Genomic DNA, 19,421 nt, shown 5'->3' on the forward strand with positions numbered 1-19,421 from the left:
CACTTTTTTATCTCTCTCCTTTTTGGGGTTCTTTCTTTACTTTTTGGAGACTATGGTTGTGCTGGCTCTGTCCTCTTTTTCTTCAAACTGGAAAGACAGTGGGTCTTCTATTGGGATTTTAGTTCCTGCATGCTATGGCTGCTGCTTGCTTGCAGGATAAAGCTTTAAGAATGGAACACTCATGACATGACCGGTGTGACTCAGTTGGTTGGAGTGTCCTGAGAGGTCACAGGTTCAATTCCCAGTCAGGCACATACCTAGGTTGTGGGTTCAATCCCCTGTCGGGACATGTACAGGGAGGCAACTGGTCAATGTTTCTCTCTCTCTCTCTCTAAAAAAAAGATAAAAAAAGAAAAGAATGGGAAACTCACCTGTGCTGATCTCTAAAAGCTGTTAAAAAGATAGACTTGCTCATTCTGATCTCTTCTTCCAAGTTTATATTTCCAACCTAAATCATCCTGGTTTTGTTCACTTTTGAGAGCTTGTAAGTAGTTGTTTTATGTCTATATTTCCACCTCAGGATTTATAGTAGGTATCAGTAGGAACTTACTGCATTGTATTGGAAGCTGAGCTCACTAGGTTAATTTTGAGATTTCCTCTAACATATTTGCAAGCTATTTTGAAAAATAATTCTTTCTTTAAAACAATAATAATTATTGGATTTCTTCTCCTATTTTAAAAATTAATTTGTGAGAAAAAGAAACATCAATTTGCTGTTCCACTTATTTATGCATTCATTGGTTGATTCTTGTTATGTCTCCTGACCTGGGATTGACCCTACAACCTTGGTGTAATGGGACAACACCCTAACCATTTAACCCATCTTTATAGTTACTGAATTTTTATAGCAGACTCTAATGTAAATGCCCTAATTTTATATGTTCTTAACTAGATAATTAACTTTTTAATACAGAATATTGTACTTCTTTTAGCTACCAGAAGAACATAGAGACGAACAAAGTTTGTTTTATTGGTAGGATATACATGGAAACCACCATAGTGTTCAAGATATAATAAGTGCTAATTAATTTCTGAAAAAGTGTGATTTTAGAGTGAGTCTCTGTAGAACACTTTCTCAGAGGAGAGGGCATGCGATCTCTGATTATTCAAAATTGGAAATTCAGTAGGTGGGAATAAAGATGAGGGTGAATGGTCTAGGCCTAGGAAACAATAGTAGTAGAATATAAATGTGTGAAAGTCTTGGCATGTTTAGGGAGTGATTAATGTCTTGATGAGGCTGGAGCATTGAGTTTTTGGTAAGTACTGAAGCTGAAAAGGTAGATTGAGGCTACCTTGCAGAGTATTATGCTCAGGAGTGTGTATGTTATTCCTGGAGCAGCAGAGGATCACATTTGAAGAGTGAGTGGATGTGATCCAACTTGTGTTTATGGCAAGATAAGTGTGCTGGCAATGTTAACTGCAGATTGGAATGGGAGCAGAATAGAAGAATAAACAATACACAAGACCCGATTAAGGAAATACAAAAGTAGAGGTGTTACCAAATTCAAGAGAATCATTAAATTTCTAATCACATTTATAAATATCCTAACATCACGTTGAGTATATAAACATTTTGGAATATTTTTCATTTTAAATTCTTTTCACAGCAGTGTACTTTAGGTTGTGCTATAGTGAATGTAAAGTGATTTTTCATGGGACACATGATTGAAGTCACTTCATAGTGCTGAAGGTTTGTGTGTGATTTAGCCACTAAGCCTAGTGAGGATTTAGGTTTCTCTAAAATTTTTAAATAATTTTTGTTCTTTAGAAGTAGTTACTGGTCTAGTTCATAGAGTCACTTTCAGTCTAACTGCTTCTCACTGGAATTTTTTAAATACTATTCATTTATTTAGAATATTGGTTTTGATTATTGTGCAAAGAGGAATGAGAAGCTGACAAATAGGGAACCTGTTTTAGCCCCACTTTTCTTAAACTGTATTAGTTCCACTTTACATATTCATTTCTTTCACAAGTATTCATTAGTACCTACTGTGTGTCAGGCTGTCTCAAGCACCAAATGTATAACACTGAGCAAAACAGACAACATTCTTTTTGGTTTTCATGAGGCTTTCAATGGATTGGGAAGACAGACAGTAAACATCCTCCCATATGATGATATTTGAACAGAGACCTGAAGGAAGCTAAGGGAAGAGAACATTCATATATCTGGGAACAGCGTTTTATGAAGAGGAAAGAGCAAGTTGGAAGGCCCTGAGGAGGAGGCATGCTTGGTGTGTTTGAACAAAAACAGGGACCATGTTGTTGAGATAAAGTGATCCAAGAGGAAGAATAGTAGGAGATGAAATGAGAGGGGTTGCAGGCAGACTCTGTAAAACATTATAGACCAGTGGATTTTATTCCGAATGAGATGAGAAGCCAGGGGTAGATTTTGAGCACAGGAATGCCATGATTTGAGTTGTTTTAAAAAGGTCATTCTAGTTCTCTTGTAGAGAACACGGACTATAAGAGGGGCAAGAAGAAGGGAGACCCTTGTAGTAATACAGGTCAGACATGATGGTGGCTTGGACTAAAATGATCATGTTAAACATAGTGAGTCGTAGGTCAGATTTTGGAAATGTTTACAAGGCAAATCTATGGGATTATACCACTAAAAGACAGACTAGGGAGATTTTTTTGCTGAGACTTATCCAGAGTCAGAGAAAGGCATCAAGCTCTTTTAAAAAGAGTTGATTGTGTTACATGCTACTGTGTAAGAAAATAACTGGCAATGTTTTTTAGGTGAGAGCTTTGGTATTTAGATTGAAGAGGAGTATTGCTGTTTTTCTCAGGTGCAGAGGGAGGGCTTTCCTTGTCCATAGAGACTTGATAACTACTTTAGGGGAGGTTTGGAGACAGCTCAAGAGCTTTTTTTCAGGGTTAGAATGTCTCTTCAGTCAGAGCAAATTCTCAAGCTACTAGGTCACTAGACAGTTCCCAAAGTAATACAAAATACCTGCTTGCCCTCTAGGAACTTAGTTACAACCTGTGGCTATGATGCAGTTTATTTTTTTCTTATAGAGGTAGACCTTTCATTTCCTTTTAACCATCTACTCTTCTTCAATTAAATCACTGAATATCCTGTTTAATTTTATCTTTACAGGGCATTTTTGTATATAGTAATGTGGCTAATAACAGTAACATAGTAAAATCACAGTGTTTGAAAAGTTATTTTCAAAATTAATTGTTTTCTTTAAATTAACCATGTGCTTGCTATCTATTCTAGTGTACTTTGGCACTATAATGTCCCTATCTGTAAATCTTTGTTTTCAACAGCACCAAATAGAAATTGTGGTAGTATTTTAAAAGATGACCTGAGAAGGTGAATCCTTCTCATCTTTTTATTGGTCTTTCTTTTTTTTTTTTTTTTTTTAGATGCTTTTAAAAAAAATCAAACTTTTAGTTAACAGCTGATTGTACAGAATCAATTTTTTCTGAGTAAAAATTTCTATGACCAATGTTACGTACTTTATATGAAGCGGCATGTCTTCTCTTAAATTATTTTACAATTTCAGTATTTCCATAGCTTTTATATTTTATTTGTTTCTCATTAATGAATAGCAAAAAATAAAGCAAAACAAAGGATTTGCTATTATATTCTAATTGACCCTATTTCACAGTGAATTTGTAGAAAAACACATTGGTATATTCATTTCATGAGTATCAAAAATCTGAAAATACAATAAAAATGGTGGTGGTAGGTTTTTAGGTGTATATTATTTTACAAGTGATGGCAGCCTTTGAATCTTATCTAAAGGAATATCATACTCCATACATAAAATTGAGTAAAGGCAATATTGAAGAGATACATTCATAGCTTTGGTTATCTGATATAGCTATCTCCAATGAGATTTCTTTCATCAAATTATTTCTTGAGTCACCCTATAGCAGATGGCAGTTCTGAAAAGCATATTATCTTTCCCCTATTTTTAAGTGTTGGAATGTAGTATTTTTGTAGTGCTACCAAAGGCTGTGTGTGTGTGTGTGTGTGTGTGTGTGTGTGTGTGTGTGTGTGAGAGAGAGAGAGAGAGAGAGAGGGAGGGAGGTGACTATACAATCTCCTGTGCTCTTACTTCCAACTTTATATATGTTTCTTTTCCACAGGGATAGACATGGGCATGATGCCAAGCAGAGTGCTGTTGACTTTTTTTCTTAGCAGCTTTGCTGCAGTGATAATCCTAACTACTCTTCTCCATTTTGTGAGTCGTCTTCCTTCTTTCTTTCATCCCTTCTCAGCTCACTAGACTACCTCCTACTACCTGAAATATTTTCCCAATGCCAGACCTATTTCTCACTTTACCCTAGTCTCTTAATCTAGGGTGGCATATTTTTTGGTTATAGGTATGGCAGTGGCAAGTGGGAAGGGAAGAAATTGGTCTGCAGCTCTGCTCCTCATTGACCCTTTATCTCCAGGCACGTCTTGTCTGAACCTCACCAAATCTTAAGTAATGTTTTTTATGTATACAAACTCTGTACTATTGGGGCCCTATGGGGGAAAAACAGGTGTTTGTGGTATATAAATGTCACCCCCCCCCCCCAAAATCTGTTTCTAGTTTTTGCTAGTGGTTAAAAACCATTGAATAAGTCTATGGGGACTCTCTGCTTGAAGAATGAAAGAAGGGATAGAATAGAATAGAAGTTATGGAAGAATTTTATGATTGACTTAAATGAATACATTTGGTCAAACACAAAAGATGGTGGCAGTGGAAAGGAAGCAGGTAGACTATACCTGAGTTCTTCATAGAAAAGAGTAATGCCAGATGTTGAACTTTGCCAAGAAGTTTACTTGCTCCTCTGAGAATCTTACTGTCTGACACCGCAAAAACTTGGTTTCCACCTTTAATTCGTTCTCTAGGTTCCCAGCCTCTTAGGGAATCACCGGTATATATAGTAATTCATTATTTGCTTTGTCACCTTCTCTATTAAGTGTTTTACAAAAGAAGGAAGCAGATTATTTTATTGAATTTAAAAACCATTGTTGGTCTAAATTTAATGTATGTTCTTTACTAGAAAATATTAAATAAAAATAGTATGCCTTTTAAAATGGGACGCAAGGGGGACTTCCGGTCAAGATGGTGGCGTAGGTAGACGAGGTATCGCGTCCTCTCACAACCACATCCAAGTTACAACTAAACTACAGAACAACCATCATTCAAAACTGCCTGAAATCAAGCTGAATGGAAGTCCTACAACTACGGAATTAAAGCAGCAGCCACATCCAGACTGGGAGGAGGGGCGGCAGGGCAGTGGCGAGACAGCGGTGAGACGGCTGGTTCCACACCCACGTGTGGCGGATAAAAATCAGGAGGCTACTTCGGCTGGGAAGGTCCTCCCTGAGGACTGAGGTGTCCCCGTCCCACACCAGGTGCCCCGCTCAGGGTTCCAGTGCCAGGAAGAGAAGTCCCCATACTTCTGGCTGGAAAAACCAGCAGGAACTGAGGCTCAGGGAGGCTGAAGTGGCTGGAGCCCCAGGCAGCTCCTTAAAGGGCCTGCGCACGAACTTATCGGACTCTCTTCCTCTAAACTCGGAGGGGAGGCAGCTCGAGGGGCACCAGGGAAGAACTGAGCTGTTTGGCACTGGAGCGAGGGCTGGAGAGGGGGCTTTCTCCAGGACAAACGTGCTGTCAGAGGCCTTTGTTCCTTTGGTGAGCTCTTCCCTCGGGCGGCAGAGAGCCACCATATCTGGGACTCCAGCAACCTGGATCACATTGGTAGCCCTGCCCTACCCTGGTGACTCCCTGAGGCCCCGCCACACCCAACCCAACTTTCAGGCCCACCCAAGCTGTTGGCACTTGCTTAACCATAGGATTGGCCTGTCTTGGATCCTGCTTCAGGTTTTCCCTAAATTCTTTCAAACGAGCAGCATCTGGTCTCAGATAGCCCCATACCGCTCATTAAGTAATACACAGAAACAAACACAGGGAGGCAGCCAAAAGGAAGAGACAAAGAAGCAGGTCCCAAATGAAAGAACAGAACAAAACCCCAAGAAAAGAACTAAGCAAAATGGAGATAAGCAACCTAACATACTGAGTTCAAAATACTGCTTATAAGGATGCTCAATGAACTCAGTGAGGGCCTCAAGAGCATAACAAAGGACCAGTCAGAAATGATTGATGCACAGTTAGAAAGGAAGGAGGCTTTACCTGAAATAAAGAATAATTTACACAGCTTTAATAGTAGAGTACATAAATCCAAGAAGCAAACCATCAATTTGGAATATAAGGAATCAAAAAATGCCCAATCAGAACAGCAAAAAGAAAAAGGAATCCAAAAAAATGAGGATAGTGTAAGGAGCCTCTGGGACAACTTCAAGCGTGCCAACATTCGCATCTTGGGGGTGCCAGAAGGAGAAGAGAGACAACAAGAAATCGAAAACCTGTTTGAAACAATAATGGCAGAAAACTTTCCTAACTTGGTGAAGAAAACAGACATACAAGTCCAGGAAGCACAGAGAATCCCAAACAAGATGTACCCCAAGAGGCCCACACCAAGACACATCATCATCAAAATGCAAAAGGTTCAAGACAAAGAGAGAATCTTAAAAGCAGCAAGAGAAAGGCAGCTAGTTACCTACAAGGGAGTTCCCATAAGGCTGTCAGCTGATTTCTCAAAAGAAACTTTGCAGGCCAGAAGGGAGTGGCAAGAAATATTCAGAGTGATGAAAACCAAGAACCTACAACCAAAATTACTTTATCCTGCCAAGCTGTCATTTAGAATCGATGGCCATATAAAGAGTTTCCCAGACAAGAAAAAGTTAAAGGAGTTCATCACCACCAAACCGTTATTATACAAAATGATGAAGGGTATTTTTGAAGAAAAAGATAAAATATATGAACAAACAAAATGGCAATGAATACATATTTATCAACAATGGAATCTACAAACAAAATGAACAGGTAGAACAGAAACATTCTCATAGATACAGAGAACATTTTGTTGGTGCCAGAGGAGAAGGGGGTTGGGAGAATGGGTGAAAAAGGTGAAGGGATTAAGAAGTACAAGTTCATTGCTAGACTGACAAACCTCAAAGGGAAAGGGGTTTGGGGGGTGGGAAGAAATAAACCAAAGAACTTATATGCATAACCAATGGACACAGACAATAGTGTGGGAAAAGGCGGTAGGGGGCCGGGAGTGGGGATCAGGGGGTCGATGGGGGGAAAATGTGGAACATCTGTCAATACATTCTACATTCAACAATAAAGATTTAAAAAAAAAAAAAAAAAGCCCTGGCCAGTTTGGCTCAGCGGTTAGAGTGTCGGCCTGCGGTCTGGAGAGACCCGGGTTCGGTTCCCGCTAAGGGCACGTACTTCAGTTGCAGTTTGTCCCCGGCCCTGGTTGGTCGTGCGGTGGCAGCCACTCGTGTCCCTTCACATCGATGTTTCTCACTCTCTCTCCCCTCCTCTCTCTCCCTCCCACTCTATCTGTACAAAAAATGGAAAAATATCCTCGGGTGAGGATAAAAAAAAAAAAGTTTCCAAAAAATAAAATAAAATAAAATAAAATGAAATGGGATGCAAAAGATATATATTAGATTTTATTTAATTGGTTTTATTCAGAAAAGCAGGTACTTAAGAGGTTCTATATATAAAAGATTAAAAAATGTATTAAATTTTTTTTTTCTTTATTGATTTTAGAGAGAGAGGAAGGGGGAGAGAGAGAGATAAAAACATCAATGAGAGAGAGCATCGATTAGCCACCTCCTGCATGCCCCACATTGGGGATTTACACCAAAACCTGGGCATGTGCCCTGACCAGGAATTGAAGGAACTACCTCTTGGTACATGGGTTGATACTCAATCACTGAGCCACACCAGCCGGCCTCCCAAAAAAGTTATTTTTAATCTCTATATTAGTTAAATTATTCATTAACTCCTTTAATCTTATTGTCTAAGAATAGGTTAGATTAATATTTTAGAAAGTTAGGGAAGACTCAAAGTGTTTCTACCACTTAATTATTGGTAAATTTTCTCTTACATGTATCAATTTAATCTGTCGGTTGCGGAACTAGCTTCTCTAAAATTGTTGAATTGGTATAGATAGCCTGGAAATGGGAAGGAAAGAAGATATTTGGCAGTGATGGTTTAAGTGCATCTTAATAGAATTGTTTTCTCTCTTAATCACTGTTATTATAATTAATGCATATTTTTGTTAGTTTTTCAGATTTTGGTCAATTTGTGTAATTTCTGTATTAATTTTATTTTCTGTAGGTAATTTCTTTTTTTCTGCTTACCTTGATCTTATGGCTGAAGCTTTGGAAAGTTTATTATTCCTATCATATTTCTATGTTTGTACAGCCATTGTCTTCAGCAGAAAGGAGTCATTGATGCTTAAAGATGACTCTGGCCTTTGTCAGTGCCAGCCACGACCTTCTATTCAGAGTTTGAATATGTTAACAATAAAACTATAGAGCTCTGAGTTTAAAACCTAGCCAGATCCTTGTTATTCTATAGCATCCTTTGAGCCCCCTGCCATGTCCAGTATTATTGGTATGTGGCACTCTTTAGATGGTGGCTTAATTAATTACTATTTTATTTAATTTATCTGTGGTCTTCCTTCATGCTGTTGAAGTAATTAGTGTCATGATAAAAATTGAGTATGTGGTTTTTTTGTTTGTTTTGTTTTGGTTTGGGTACGTGCCCCTAGCGGGAACTGAACCCAGGAATCTCTGGTCCACAGGCCAATGCTCCAACTGTTGAACCAAACCAGCCAGGGCTGAGTATGTGTTTTCACAGAATTTCATGCATCTCTTTTAAATTTTGTGTGAGATGTTTTCTATAGCAGGCACCCATCGTTTCTATATTCTTTTTTACAGATGTATTTAAAATAACACAAAGGACTCATATTTATTAATCATTTGAAATAAGACAGTTCAATTCTAAACTAAATAATTTTTGGTCTAATTGTTTTCATTAGGATAGGATCATCAAAATAAATGTCCATTATGTTATAAATGTTCAATGAAAGTATAGCCCCACCATTCTGCTTTCTATCTCTATAAATTTGACTTCTCTATGTACCTCATGTAAGTAGAATCATACAGTAGTTATCCTTTTGTAATTGGCTTATTTAACTTAATGTTCTCAGGGTCATCCATTTTTTAGCATGTATAAGAATTTACTTCCTTTTAAGGCTGAATAATATTCCATTGTAAGTATATACCACATTTTGTTTATCCATTCATTCTTCAGTATTCACTTGAGTTGCTTTTACCTTTTGGGTATTGTAAAGAATGCTACCCTGAACATGGGTGTATAAATATTTGAGACCTTGCTTTCCCAGTAGCCAATTTACTTTTATATTTTATTTTGGCTATTTAATGTACAAAAAAAAAATTCTTAGCTTATATAGAAAAATAATTACAAATGGAAAGTATGATTTTAAAGAGAAAGTAGTTTTATTTAAATGGATTTTGTAGGTTAATAGTAGCTTTTGGCTTAAATCGGGTCAGATGGGAATTCTATCTTCCGTTCTAGTGTTGATTGTGAAGAAAATGGCTTGGAAAATAGCCCCATGGAGAGAGAGTAACAAAGGATGTTTTTATAAGATACTTCCCAAACTTTTACAATCTTTCTAAAATCTAGAATTTTGATAAGAATTCTCCAAGAATGAACAAAACATTTTGTGTTTTTATACATACTCTCTGTGTTTGCAAAGCTTTGGGTTCACTTGAAATTGTGCCTGAAATGTGGTTTGTATTTGGGTACCTATCGTTTCTCTACACTGTTTTTTAAAACTTTAAAATATATTAATATATTAATCATTTGACGTAAAAGTACAGACTCATTAAAAGAATTATTTAGGGTCCTACTAACTGGATTAGTAGATTTTACTTTGGAAACTGACTACCCTTTTTCCTGCTTTTTGTCACTTAACACTTCAATTGGCAGTTCAGTCCCTATGAGAGTCTTGGGAATGCTGTCCAGTTATGGGGGAATTTGGGGCTTTTGACTTACTATACATTACATTCTCATCACAGAGGACTTAAAGGAATTCTTTTTGTTGTTGTTTTAATATGTTTTTATTGATTTTTTTTAGAGAGAGAGGAGGGAAGAGAGAGATAGAAATATCAATGTGAGAGAGAAACATCCATTGGCTGCATACCCCCCACTGGGGATCAAGCCTGCAATCCAGGCATGTGCCTGACCAGGAATCGAACCATGACCTCTCAGTCCACGGGACAATGCTCAGTTCACTGAGCCACACCGGCCAGGCTAAAGGAATTCTTTAGAGGAAAAAGAGGTTCTAAACTTAGTGGAATGTTTCCTTGAAACATCTGGAATTTTCTCACGCAAGAATGGAACCAAAAAAAGACAACTCTTTATATTTCATCATAAAAAGAAGCTCAGAAGGGTTTGTAAAGTATACCGTTAGGAGTCAAGGATGAAAAAGATTGGTCCTTAAGACAGAAAAGGGAGAAATGACTGGATTGAGGGATCTCTTTCAATTTTTCTGGGAACTGATTGGAAGGTGGACATAATGGAACCAAAGCTTTAGAAGATACAGTAAGGAAAGCAGTGAATTGTTTTGTTCTTAATGGTTACTGATCCTTTTTCACGTTGACTTCTCCTTTGCAATTTTAATATGAGTGGATCTACTCATTTGGATTCAGATTATAGAAAATACTTTACGAGGATGAGTTGTCATGTCATTTTGATTAGTTTTGATGTAATGTTGATTTATATGGTTTGACTTAGTTTGCTGTCTTTAATTAATAATATCTAATCAGTGCTCTGAGAGAAACCAGTTTTATTAACTTGAACAGTTATTTGACTTGCTTCATTTTCTAAGTCTTACCTTTAACAGCTGAATTCTTCATATTTTTATGTAGGCAGTACTAAACTGTAGATAGCTGTGGAGGTTCATCTGCTCTTTGAAATAGCAATAGATGGGGGGTAGGGAAAAGATGCAGAGACCTAAATTATACCCTTTTCTAAAATTTCCCAAGATACAGTTTTGTGTGGATGTTCTGTAGTATATATATGGCATTCTATGAAGCAGTGATGAAGATGCTCTGATGTAACTTATTTTCTACAGGTTTCTGAGACAAGGATTGATGTATAGCCAATTCCACACATATACATATACCACTTGCTGAATTATACTCTTCTGCTCTACCATACCAAAGAAACATCCATCATAGTATCCTTTTGCATTTATATCTTTTATTTTCTTCTCTCCATAGGTATGGATGAACGAGGAAGTACGCCGTCTTGGGGAACAAGTGGTCAACCAAGCCCCTCTTATGACTCATCTAGAGTAAGTTTGCTCATCAACCCTTGATTAAAACTGAAAAGATAATTTGCCAAATAAGTTCTTTTATATACAAAACTGTTTCTTAAGAGAAATGAAGAATAACTTATTTTCATTGGAATATAGAATACCCAGTTCCTTCATAGTAGATTTAGTTCTTTCCACTAACTGTCATACTTTCAGAATTTATTTTATCTCCTAAACCTAAAATGAAGAAAATATTCCTGCTGTAATTTCTACACCTGGACTACTTATAATACTCTACTAAAACTGGAAGAGCTTGGAATGCCTCAATAACTATTCTCCATACATAGACATTTTTCTTCACGTATTGTTTATTTGTTTTGAGAGATGGCATTAGCTTTCAAAGGACCAGCTTCTAGTCTCCTCTCTCCTCTCTTCCATTCTTGCTCCAGTTGTCATCAGCTAAGTTTATATCAGGGACTCTATAGCCCTGTGTCTTGGAAGCATATCAAAACACATATAACAGATGACATTTCTTGGTTGGCAGTTATGAGAAAATAGGTCCAAGCTAATGTGCTACACATGAAAGGTCAGTAGGTTACAGCTTCTTCCAGCAATGAACAAACAAAAAAAATCCCCCAAAACTTTTAAAAAATGAATCTGAGAGATTGAAAATTAGACCAGAGAATTGGCAATGAAATTAAACACTGTGCTCCCAGACTCCTGGGTAAATTGGTAAAGTTACGAAATACCTTTTTTAAAAGGTCATACTTTGAATGATTATGAACATTTATTTCTCTCAGAATTAACCAAGAGACGATAGATAAACATAAAATTTATGGTTACTTAACCCTAGAAGCAAATTGGCTTTAGGTGGAAGGAAAACTGAATTATGTGATTGGAGTTCATAGTCCCCATATGAGTTATATTGTTTGGCATTGAAAAATGCCGACTTAAAATACTTATTAAAGTATGTGGTTTTGCTATTACATTTGCTGCCGCCTATGTTTAATTTATTTTAAGTACTTTAAGAAGAACTAGGATAGTCATTTGTGATCCAAAAAGATATAGAGAGTGACTGTTAAAAGTCTTACTGTTTTTTTTTTTTGGAATCATTGATGAGAAACCTGATTGTAGTGTAAAAAGCACTGCCCTGTGTATCATAAGACTTGGATTTACTATCAGCTTTACTATGAACTTGACATTTTATCTTGGACACCTTATGTTATTTGGGGGATAGTCCAACTGGTTGATGTTCAGATTTCCTTCAACCTTTAACAGTTTTTGGTTCTTTTTTAAAAAATATTTTTTAAATTATGCTTTTATTGATTTTTTTTAAGAGAGAGGAAGGGAGAGAGAGATAGAAACATTGATGTGAGAATACCTCCTGCACGCCCCCTACTGAGTATCGAGCTAGAAACCCCGGCATGTGCCTGACCGGGAATCCAGCCGGGACCTCTCAGCCCATGTGACGACGCTCAATCCACTGAGCCACACTGGCCAGGCAAGTTTTTGGTTCTTAGAATAATATTGTGAATAGGAAAGGTAAGGTTTCCATTTAGATTTTGAAGTAGGGGTTTTGCATAGTGGATAACATAATACTATTCATTACTGGATTATTTTTCTCTTTAATTAAATTTATTGGGGTGACATTGGTTAATAAAATTATATAGGTTTCAAGTGTACAATCTTATAATTATTTTCTTTCAGAGGCTTGAGTTACTGTGTGATTACATGTTATTTCTTAAAATGCATTGAATGGTGCCTTTGTACCTTATGTTTTCTGTCCTTTCAAGCTTTCAGTTTTTTTTCTAATGAGTACTAAATAAGATTTTAAGAGAAGAGAACATGATAATGTATCCAAACAATGATATGTTTCATGATCCTGAAATGAAGCTTGCCTCTAGAGATGGACTTCAAAGCAAATCTTTGTTGTTGTGTTTTTGCTATTTGATATATAGGTCAAATGTGAAATGCCATTTTTCACTCTTAATTTATTTTTTTGAGTGTACATTGTGTGCAGGGAGAAGTTAAATTTATAGGAAACTAGTTTTCTATTTGAAAAAACTAGATTAATCTCTAGATATTCCCAGTCTACCATACAAATATATATATTTTCCTACCTGTCTATTGAGAGATCAGATAAAGTGGTGATTTAATGCTCCCCATCTTAAGTTTTGTTCCTATTGAAATCCACTCTTCCACTTACGTTTTTCCTATCCTAGTCATGATTTTGAGCCTAAAATGATTCAGTGAACTAGTTATGCTTTTTTAATTTCAAACCATTTATTTTTACCCTGAGCTCTTCTCACCAGCAAAGACATTTATGGGTATCTTTGAAGCTGTCCTTAGCAATTCTTTATAGAAAGATTATCAACTTTTGGGGTTTTATTGTTAAGTACTATTCACTATCTTGACCATTTTTTTTCATAAGGTAAAGGTGGACATAATTTATTGTTAATAAGAATCTCACTTAACATCATTCTCCTGAGTATTGTATGTTGAGTTTTTTAAAATTCAGAAATAAGTGTTGATGTTGGTTAAAAATCAATTTGATACATTTTAGTAAAATTATTAACAATTCAATTTAAATTTCAATGAAATGTGAATGAAATTTCTTTAGACTTTACCATACTGAATAAATAATACATTTCTATCATAGCAAATTGAATCATTTAAAAATAATAAAATTTTACATTACTAATAGAAAAATATTTCAATTTTTATAATATTTTAAAACACTTAGCAGGCCACAATAAAAGATATTTTAAAACTACAAAATGAGTAGTTTGGTGGAATTATAAAACATATGCTTTTAATTTAAATGTGTTCAACTATCTGAACTGCTATTCTCTTCCCTTCCTGCCCCCACTCAAAACTATAAGGGAGAAATAATACATTTTTTTTTTTTTGCAGTACTATAATACCATATTTGGCACATTAACTCTATTAATACTGTAATATTACTATGTATTTTAACTGTGTAAGATTGGCTATACAAAATCATATAGGTTGAAGTTTTTATTTAACAGCTTTTCAAGGGGAATGTTCTCATTATTGTGTTAGTCTTAGAAGTAGGAAAAATCGCTCCAGCAGGGCTTTTGTCTGGTGTGTCTGCCCTGTTTTTCCCAAATCCATCAGAAAAATTTCCTCGCAATGTACAGGTAATATGGTTGAGTTTCTGGTTATCAGAATTACCCACAGCACATCATTCAGTGCAGAATTTTTGTTAGGCAGACACAGAAATAAATACTATGCCTAATAATGGTTATAGTAAAAATTGTTAGCATTTCTAGGAAGTTTGGAGATAAGACAAAACATTTTTGAGACACTCAGAGGGAAGTAGCATAGTATTTGTGGCATGTACCTCAGACCTCTCTACATTAGTTAGTCCTGGTTTCTGCATCATTGACCTAGTGCCCATCTGTGCATAACAAAAACACACGTATGAACAGGTAAAATGTCATTATGATGTGACTAGCACTGCTAATTTCAGAACGATGTGAAAGTGGTTATTGAGGTTAAAGCACCAGAGACTGAAAGGAGCAATTAAAATCTAAGATAGTTTAGACATGGGCAAAAGGTATAGTTAATGCGTTTGTCCTGCCTCTCCCTTATTTTTTATCTTTTCCTGCAAATAATTGTTTTCTATATTTGACATTGTATCAGATATATAAAGGCTAGAGAATATCATTATTTTTCTTAATAACTACAGTGTTAATGGTTTATTCCAATTTAAGACATCCTCCCACCCCCAACCCCCATTTAGAAGGCAGTGGTTAAGAGCACAGACTCTGGAGCTAGACTGTCTGGGTATGAATTCCAGGCCTGCCACTCACACCTGTGTGATTCTGGACAAGTAACTTAAACTCACTGTATCTCAGTTTACTCATCTGTGAAATGAGGAGAATATAACCACTTTAAAAGGTTTTTGTGAGGATTAAATGAGATAATATACATAAAGTGCTTAGATCAGGGTCTGATACATAGTGTATTGGCTTTAATCCTATGTATATAAGAATTAGTCAATTAGATGCACTTGTAACAATTAAACATATTTAAATCAATGAATACATTTGCAAATAATGCTGCATTCTAAGTGCAATGAATAAAAATTATTTGCTGATTTAGTGTTGCTTAATATACTTCTTTTAGATGTGTAATGGACATAAATGAAATTGATTTCCTTTATCTTTAATTGTCTATTTCTTTGTTGAGAGTGCAGAATTCTTCTGACAAAAACATTGTTATAAAAGTTTTAGTCCATCTAGTGTAATGCTTTATACATAATGGGTGCTCTATACATTTTTGCTGAATATAATCAAATTGGGGAAGAATTGTTGGTTGTGTTTGGAGAGCAAGGGAGAAAAGAAATGAAGTTGACTTAAGATGGTAAAACTTGAAGTGGATGATGGTGGTATTAATGGCAATAGGCCCTTCTGCGCTTACAAATTATTGTTCTGATTGAGGACACTACTTAGTAAAGTATTTTACTTAATATTACAGCCTCTGGAGAGTTGTACTCTGTGACCTAGGACAGGTTACTTAACCTCTTTGTGCCTCAGGATTCTCATGTCTAAAATTATGATAATTTTACACACACCTTGTAGGGTTTTGGTAAAGGTGAAATGTGATAATAGCTATTAAATATTTCACTTATTGATATGATAAGTGAAAGCTGCTTTTACTATTATTAATACCATTATTATTATCTTCAAATATCTAATATTTCATTGTGCATTTTAATGGACATAATTCTTGATGTGCAAATTCTGTTTCTGAAATGTAGTTTGATGATTTTAATTTATGGAAGTTCCAAATGACTATCTCATGGCTTTCCTGCCTCCTAGCTCTGCTCCACAACCTAGGCCAGTGCAAAGTACTGAAGTACCTTCAGGTTGGCACCCTGGGCTAGAGGTTGTGATGGGGTTCACAGGAGAGGGGAGATGTCTTCTTGTTGACACTCTTTCCTAAGGTAGTTTTTTATTTCTTAATTTAAAAGGTAGAGGAGTTCACTGGTAGGTAACTACTAATGGAACTATTTATAGATACCATCAGTGACCAGGAGTTGGCATTTTAATCATGAGTATTTTTCAGGTTATATATAATCTATTGTGCAGTTATTTTTGGAAAAGAAGTAACATTAGATGAATAGGGTTTGAGTGCTTATTTTTTCTAATTTCTAAATTTTTACCATGGTTTTTTCCTTATCTTTTTAATATGGTTTGCAGAATGAAACAATCATGTCCATGTTGCACTTCTTTCAGTCTCTACTTTGCAGTATTGTACAGTTTTCAAAATTAGAAGGTTTTAGTTATTTACACCCAGTGCTTTTATTTCATAGATGAGGAAACAAGACTTAGTGAATTTGAGATTTGACTAGTTTGTGATGTGTGCTTTTGATACAAAATACCTAGGAGATTTGTCTGGATTCTGAATTCTGTGCTAGTACTTTAATCCTCTTATGTTTGTTTTTCCCAACTCAAAGAACAACTGTCTTAAATTTTCTACCATATACTGAAGGAATGGGAGAAGAAAGGAGATAGGTGAAACAGAGGGGGATCTATAATTGATATCTCAAAAAAAGACACGGGACAGAATATGGTAAAAGTAAATTTGCTTAGCAAGTATAGTGTATTGTGAGGCAGAATAGCATAGAATTTAAGAGCCTGAAGATTGAAATCAGGCTGTCTGGGTTCTAGGTCTGGTACTCCTACTTTCTAGTTGAATGACCCTGGGCATGATTTTTCTCTTTACCTCAAACTTGTTTTTTTCCCCCGTTTTCATTGATAGAAGGGAATGGGTGAGTACTAATAATAACTGCCTTATTAAGTTCTATGCTGAGGCCTGTAGTGGAGGAGGGGAAAACCAGTTATGTGATGATGAGTTGGCTTTAAAACACTTGGTTTAGATGCTGTGTATGACTCAGCACAGAATAATTTCAGGGACTTTTTATTAAAGGATAAATAGTAGGTACATTTAGAGGTCTTTCATTTTAATGCATTCTATGACTTCTGCTGCTTGTTACAATGAAGGACTATGAGGGTTTGGTTTATTAAAAAAGCAACCCAGCAGTGGTCATTTTTCAAACCAGTTGTCAGGAATACTCCTGGATGGCCACTGGATAAACCAGGTTAGGTAGAAAATGAAAATATGAGGGTACAAGGATTTAGGAGTTGCTCTAGCCTCCGAAGACTCATACAGAAAGCCATAGATCAGGTACTTGGGATAAGGGAAACCAAAATAAAGTAAATCTTCAACTAGAGTAAACATACGACTTTCAGCTTCTATGGAAACTAAAATGAGTTCATAAGGTTACCTTATCTGGATGAGTTTAGTGTTATTTCTCTAGGACTCCTTGACCATTTCTTCAGATGTGGCTAAAGGGATTTTTTTTTTTTAAATCTTCAGATAGAGCTGAAGGGAGAGAGGGAGGAAGAGAAGAGAGAGAAACATTGATGTGAAAGAGACACATTGATTGCTCACCACCCACACGACCCTAACTGGGGCTGGGGACAAACTGCAACCAAGGCACATGCCCCTAGTGGGAACCGAACCTGAGACTCTCTGGTCCACAGGCTGATGTTCTAACCGCTGAGCCACACAGGCCAGGGCTAAAGGAATCTTCAATACTGTTCAGTGCTCTCACCATTCTAGCAGGTATTCAGCATCTTTTCTTTTCATTCATGTGGGAGAGCTAAGACTGCCACTGTAGTTTGATGGACAGTGAGTTGGACACGAGGTAACAGAGCCTAAGTTCCCCCCACATACTATCTATAAAAATACACAGAGGTCACTTTGAACCCAGGAAGGGTTACACTGGCTGGAGTTTGGGGAGAATCTAGTGTGTAGTTCATTTATATTTTACGGTAGAAGTCTTGGAAATATCTAGGGGTAGAGAAAACCTGTGGTTTTCTTCTTCCAACAGAGCACAATGGCATGGGAACCACCACTGTAAATATGGGTGATAACTGTTGTCTGCCTGCTTTTAAGTAGCTTGTGGCTTACTGTGGTCCCCAAGTTTTAAGATGTTGGTATTTTAAAATATACTCAGTTTCTAAATGTAAAACATGAATAAATATATACTTAGAGTTCAGGAAAGAGGGTTAAAAATACAAGTTATATTTGCATAAAGAAATAAATTATAAAACTGTAACTCTTTTAAGGCAGCAAATAATTAATTACTAAGTTAATTTCATTGATAACCATGAGATTACAGGAGAGAGCGAGATTACTGTGGGTGGTCAGGAAAGACTTAATAGAAGAGGAAGTATTTGAATAGAATATTATAGGACAGACAGTATTTGTATGAATAAGGTTGAAATGAAGACAACTTTCTGGAAATGTGGAATAATGGGACTACAAGTATAGATGCCCCCAAATCACAAAATTCAGTAAATAGGAAATCGTCTTGCTTTGTAGGTAAATAGTGTGGTAAGACAGGTAACCTTTCTGTAGAAGAAATATAGTCTATCTTTGGAAGTAGAGAGCCAGTTAAAAATAGACTTTTACACAGGTAATGACACAGAGGGTTTTATAACAATCAGTATGTTATAGTATGAAGGATGGAACCAGAGTAAAAGAGTGACAAGAAATAAGATGATCTGGTAGGATGTTGCTACACAGGCCCACTTTAATGATGAGATAAAACTTGGATTGGAATGGTAGGATCAAGACGGCAAAACAATGGAAAAGAGAGATGTCACAAAGGGGAAAAAAATGGCACAGTTGGTGACTGGGAAGATATAAAATCATATAGGCTTACCGCCCCCCAGAATGATGACTCCCGAATTAAACTGCATGTGTTTTATTTAGGCTTTGACAAGTTAGCTGTGGTTGTGTTGTTATACAACTACTAGATTATCAGATTTTGATAGTTTCCCTACAAGTGGGGAAATCTAGTTGTGTGAATAAAAAATAAATAAAATAATTTTTACTTACTGACCCCCATGTGTTAGCATTGATAGATAATAAAGTTTAGTGCTACCTCTCCTTTAGAGTAGATATTTTCTTTCTGTAGATTGTTTATTTATTTTTTAAGGGGAAAATGGTATAGGTGTTATAGCTACTAGGAGTTCAAATGCAATAATTAGAAAGGACACACAAATTTTGAAATAGTATTTTATGCCTCTTGATCTCAGGTACAAAACACGAGATGAAGCAGTTAAATAGCAAAGCAAGACAGGAGGGACAGAGAATTAAAGTAAGTG

At 36.2% G+C, this 19,421-nt stretch overlaps 1 protein-coding gene across 7 annotated transcripts in view; it reads left to right on the forward strand.

Annotated features, from left to right (window-relative positions):
- Positions 1-19,421, forward strand: part of TCF12 (transcription factor 12) — a 355,331-nt gene that overhangs the window by 121,697 nt on the left and 214,213 nt on the right. For 4 of the 7 annotated variants that reach the window (XM_036241005.1, XM_036241022.1, XM_036240996.1 and 1 more), the window contains exon 4: positions 11,180-11,253. In XM_036241005.1, the coding sequence (XP_036096898.1) occupies positions 11,180-11,253 (74 nt within the window). Of the gene's footprint in view, positions 1-11,179; positions 11,254-19,352; positions 19,415-19,421 lie in introns of all 7 variants that reach the window. The other 3 variants (XM_036241038.1, XM_036241044.1, XM_036241030.1) reach the window with 1 other exon arrangement.

This window comes from Molossus molossus, unplaced genomic scaffold, assembly GCF_014108415.1.
Source record: "Molossus molossus isolate mMolMol1 unplaced genomic scaffold, mMolMol1.p scaffold_m16_p_1, whole genome shotgun sequence".
In the NCBI taxonomy this organism is placed as follows: Eukaryota; Metazoa; Chordata; class Mammalia; order Chiroptera; family Molossidae; genus Molossus; species Molossus molossus.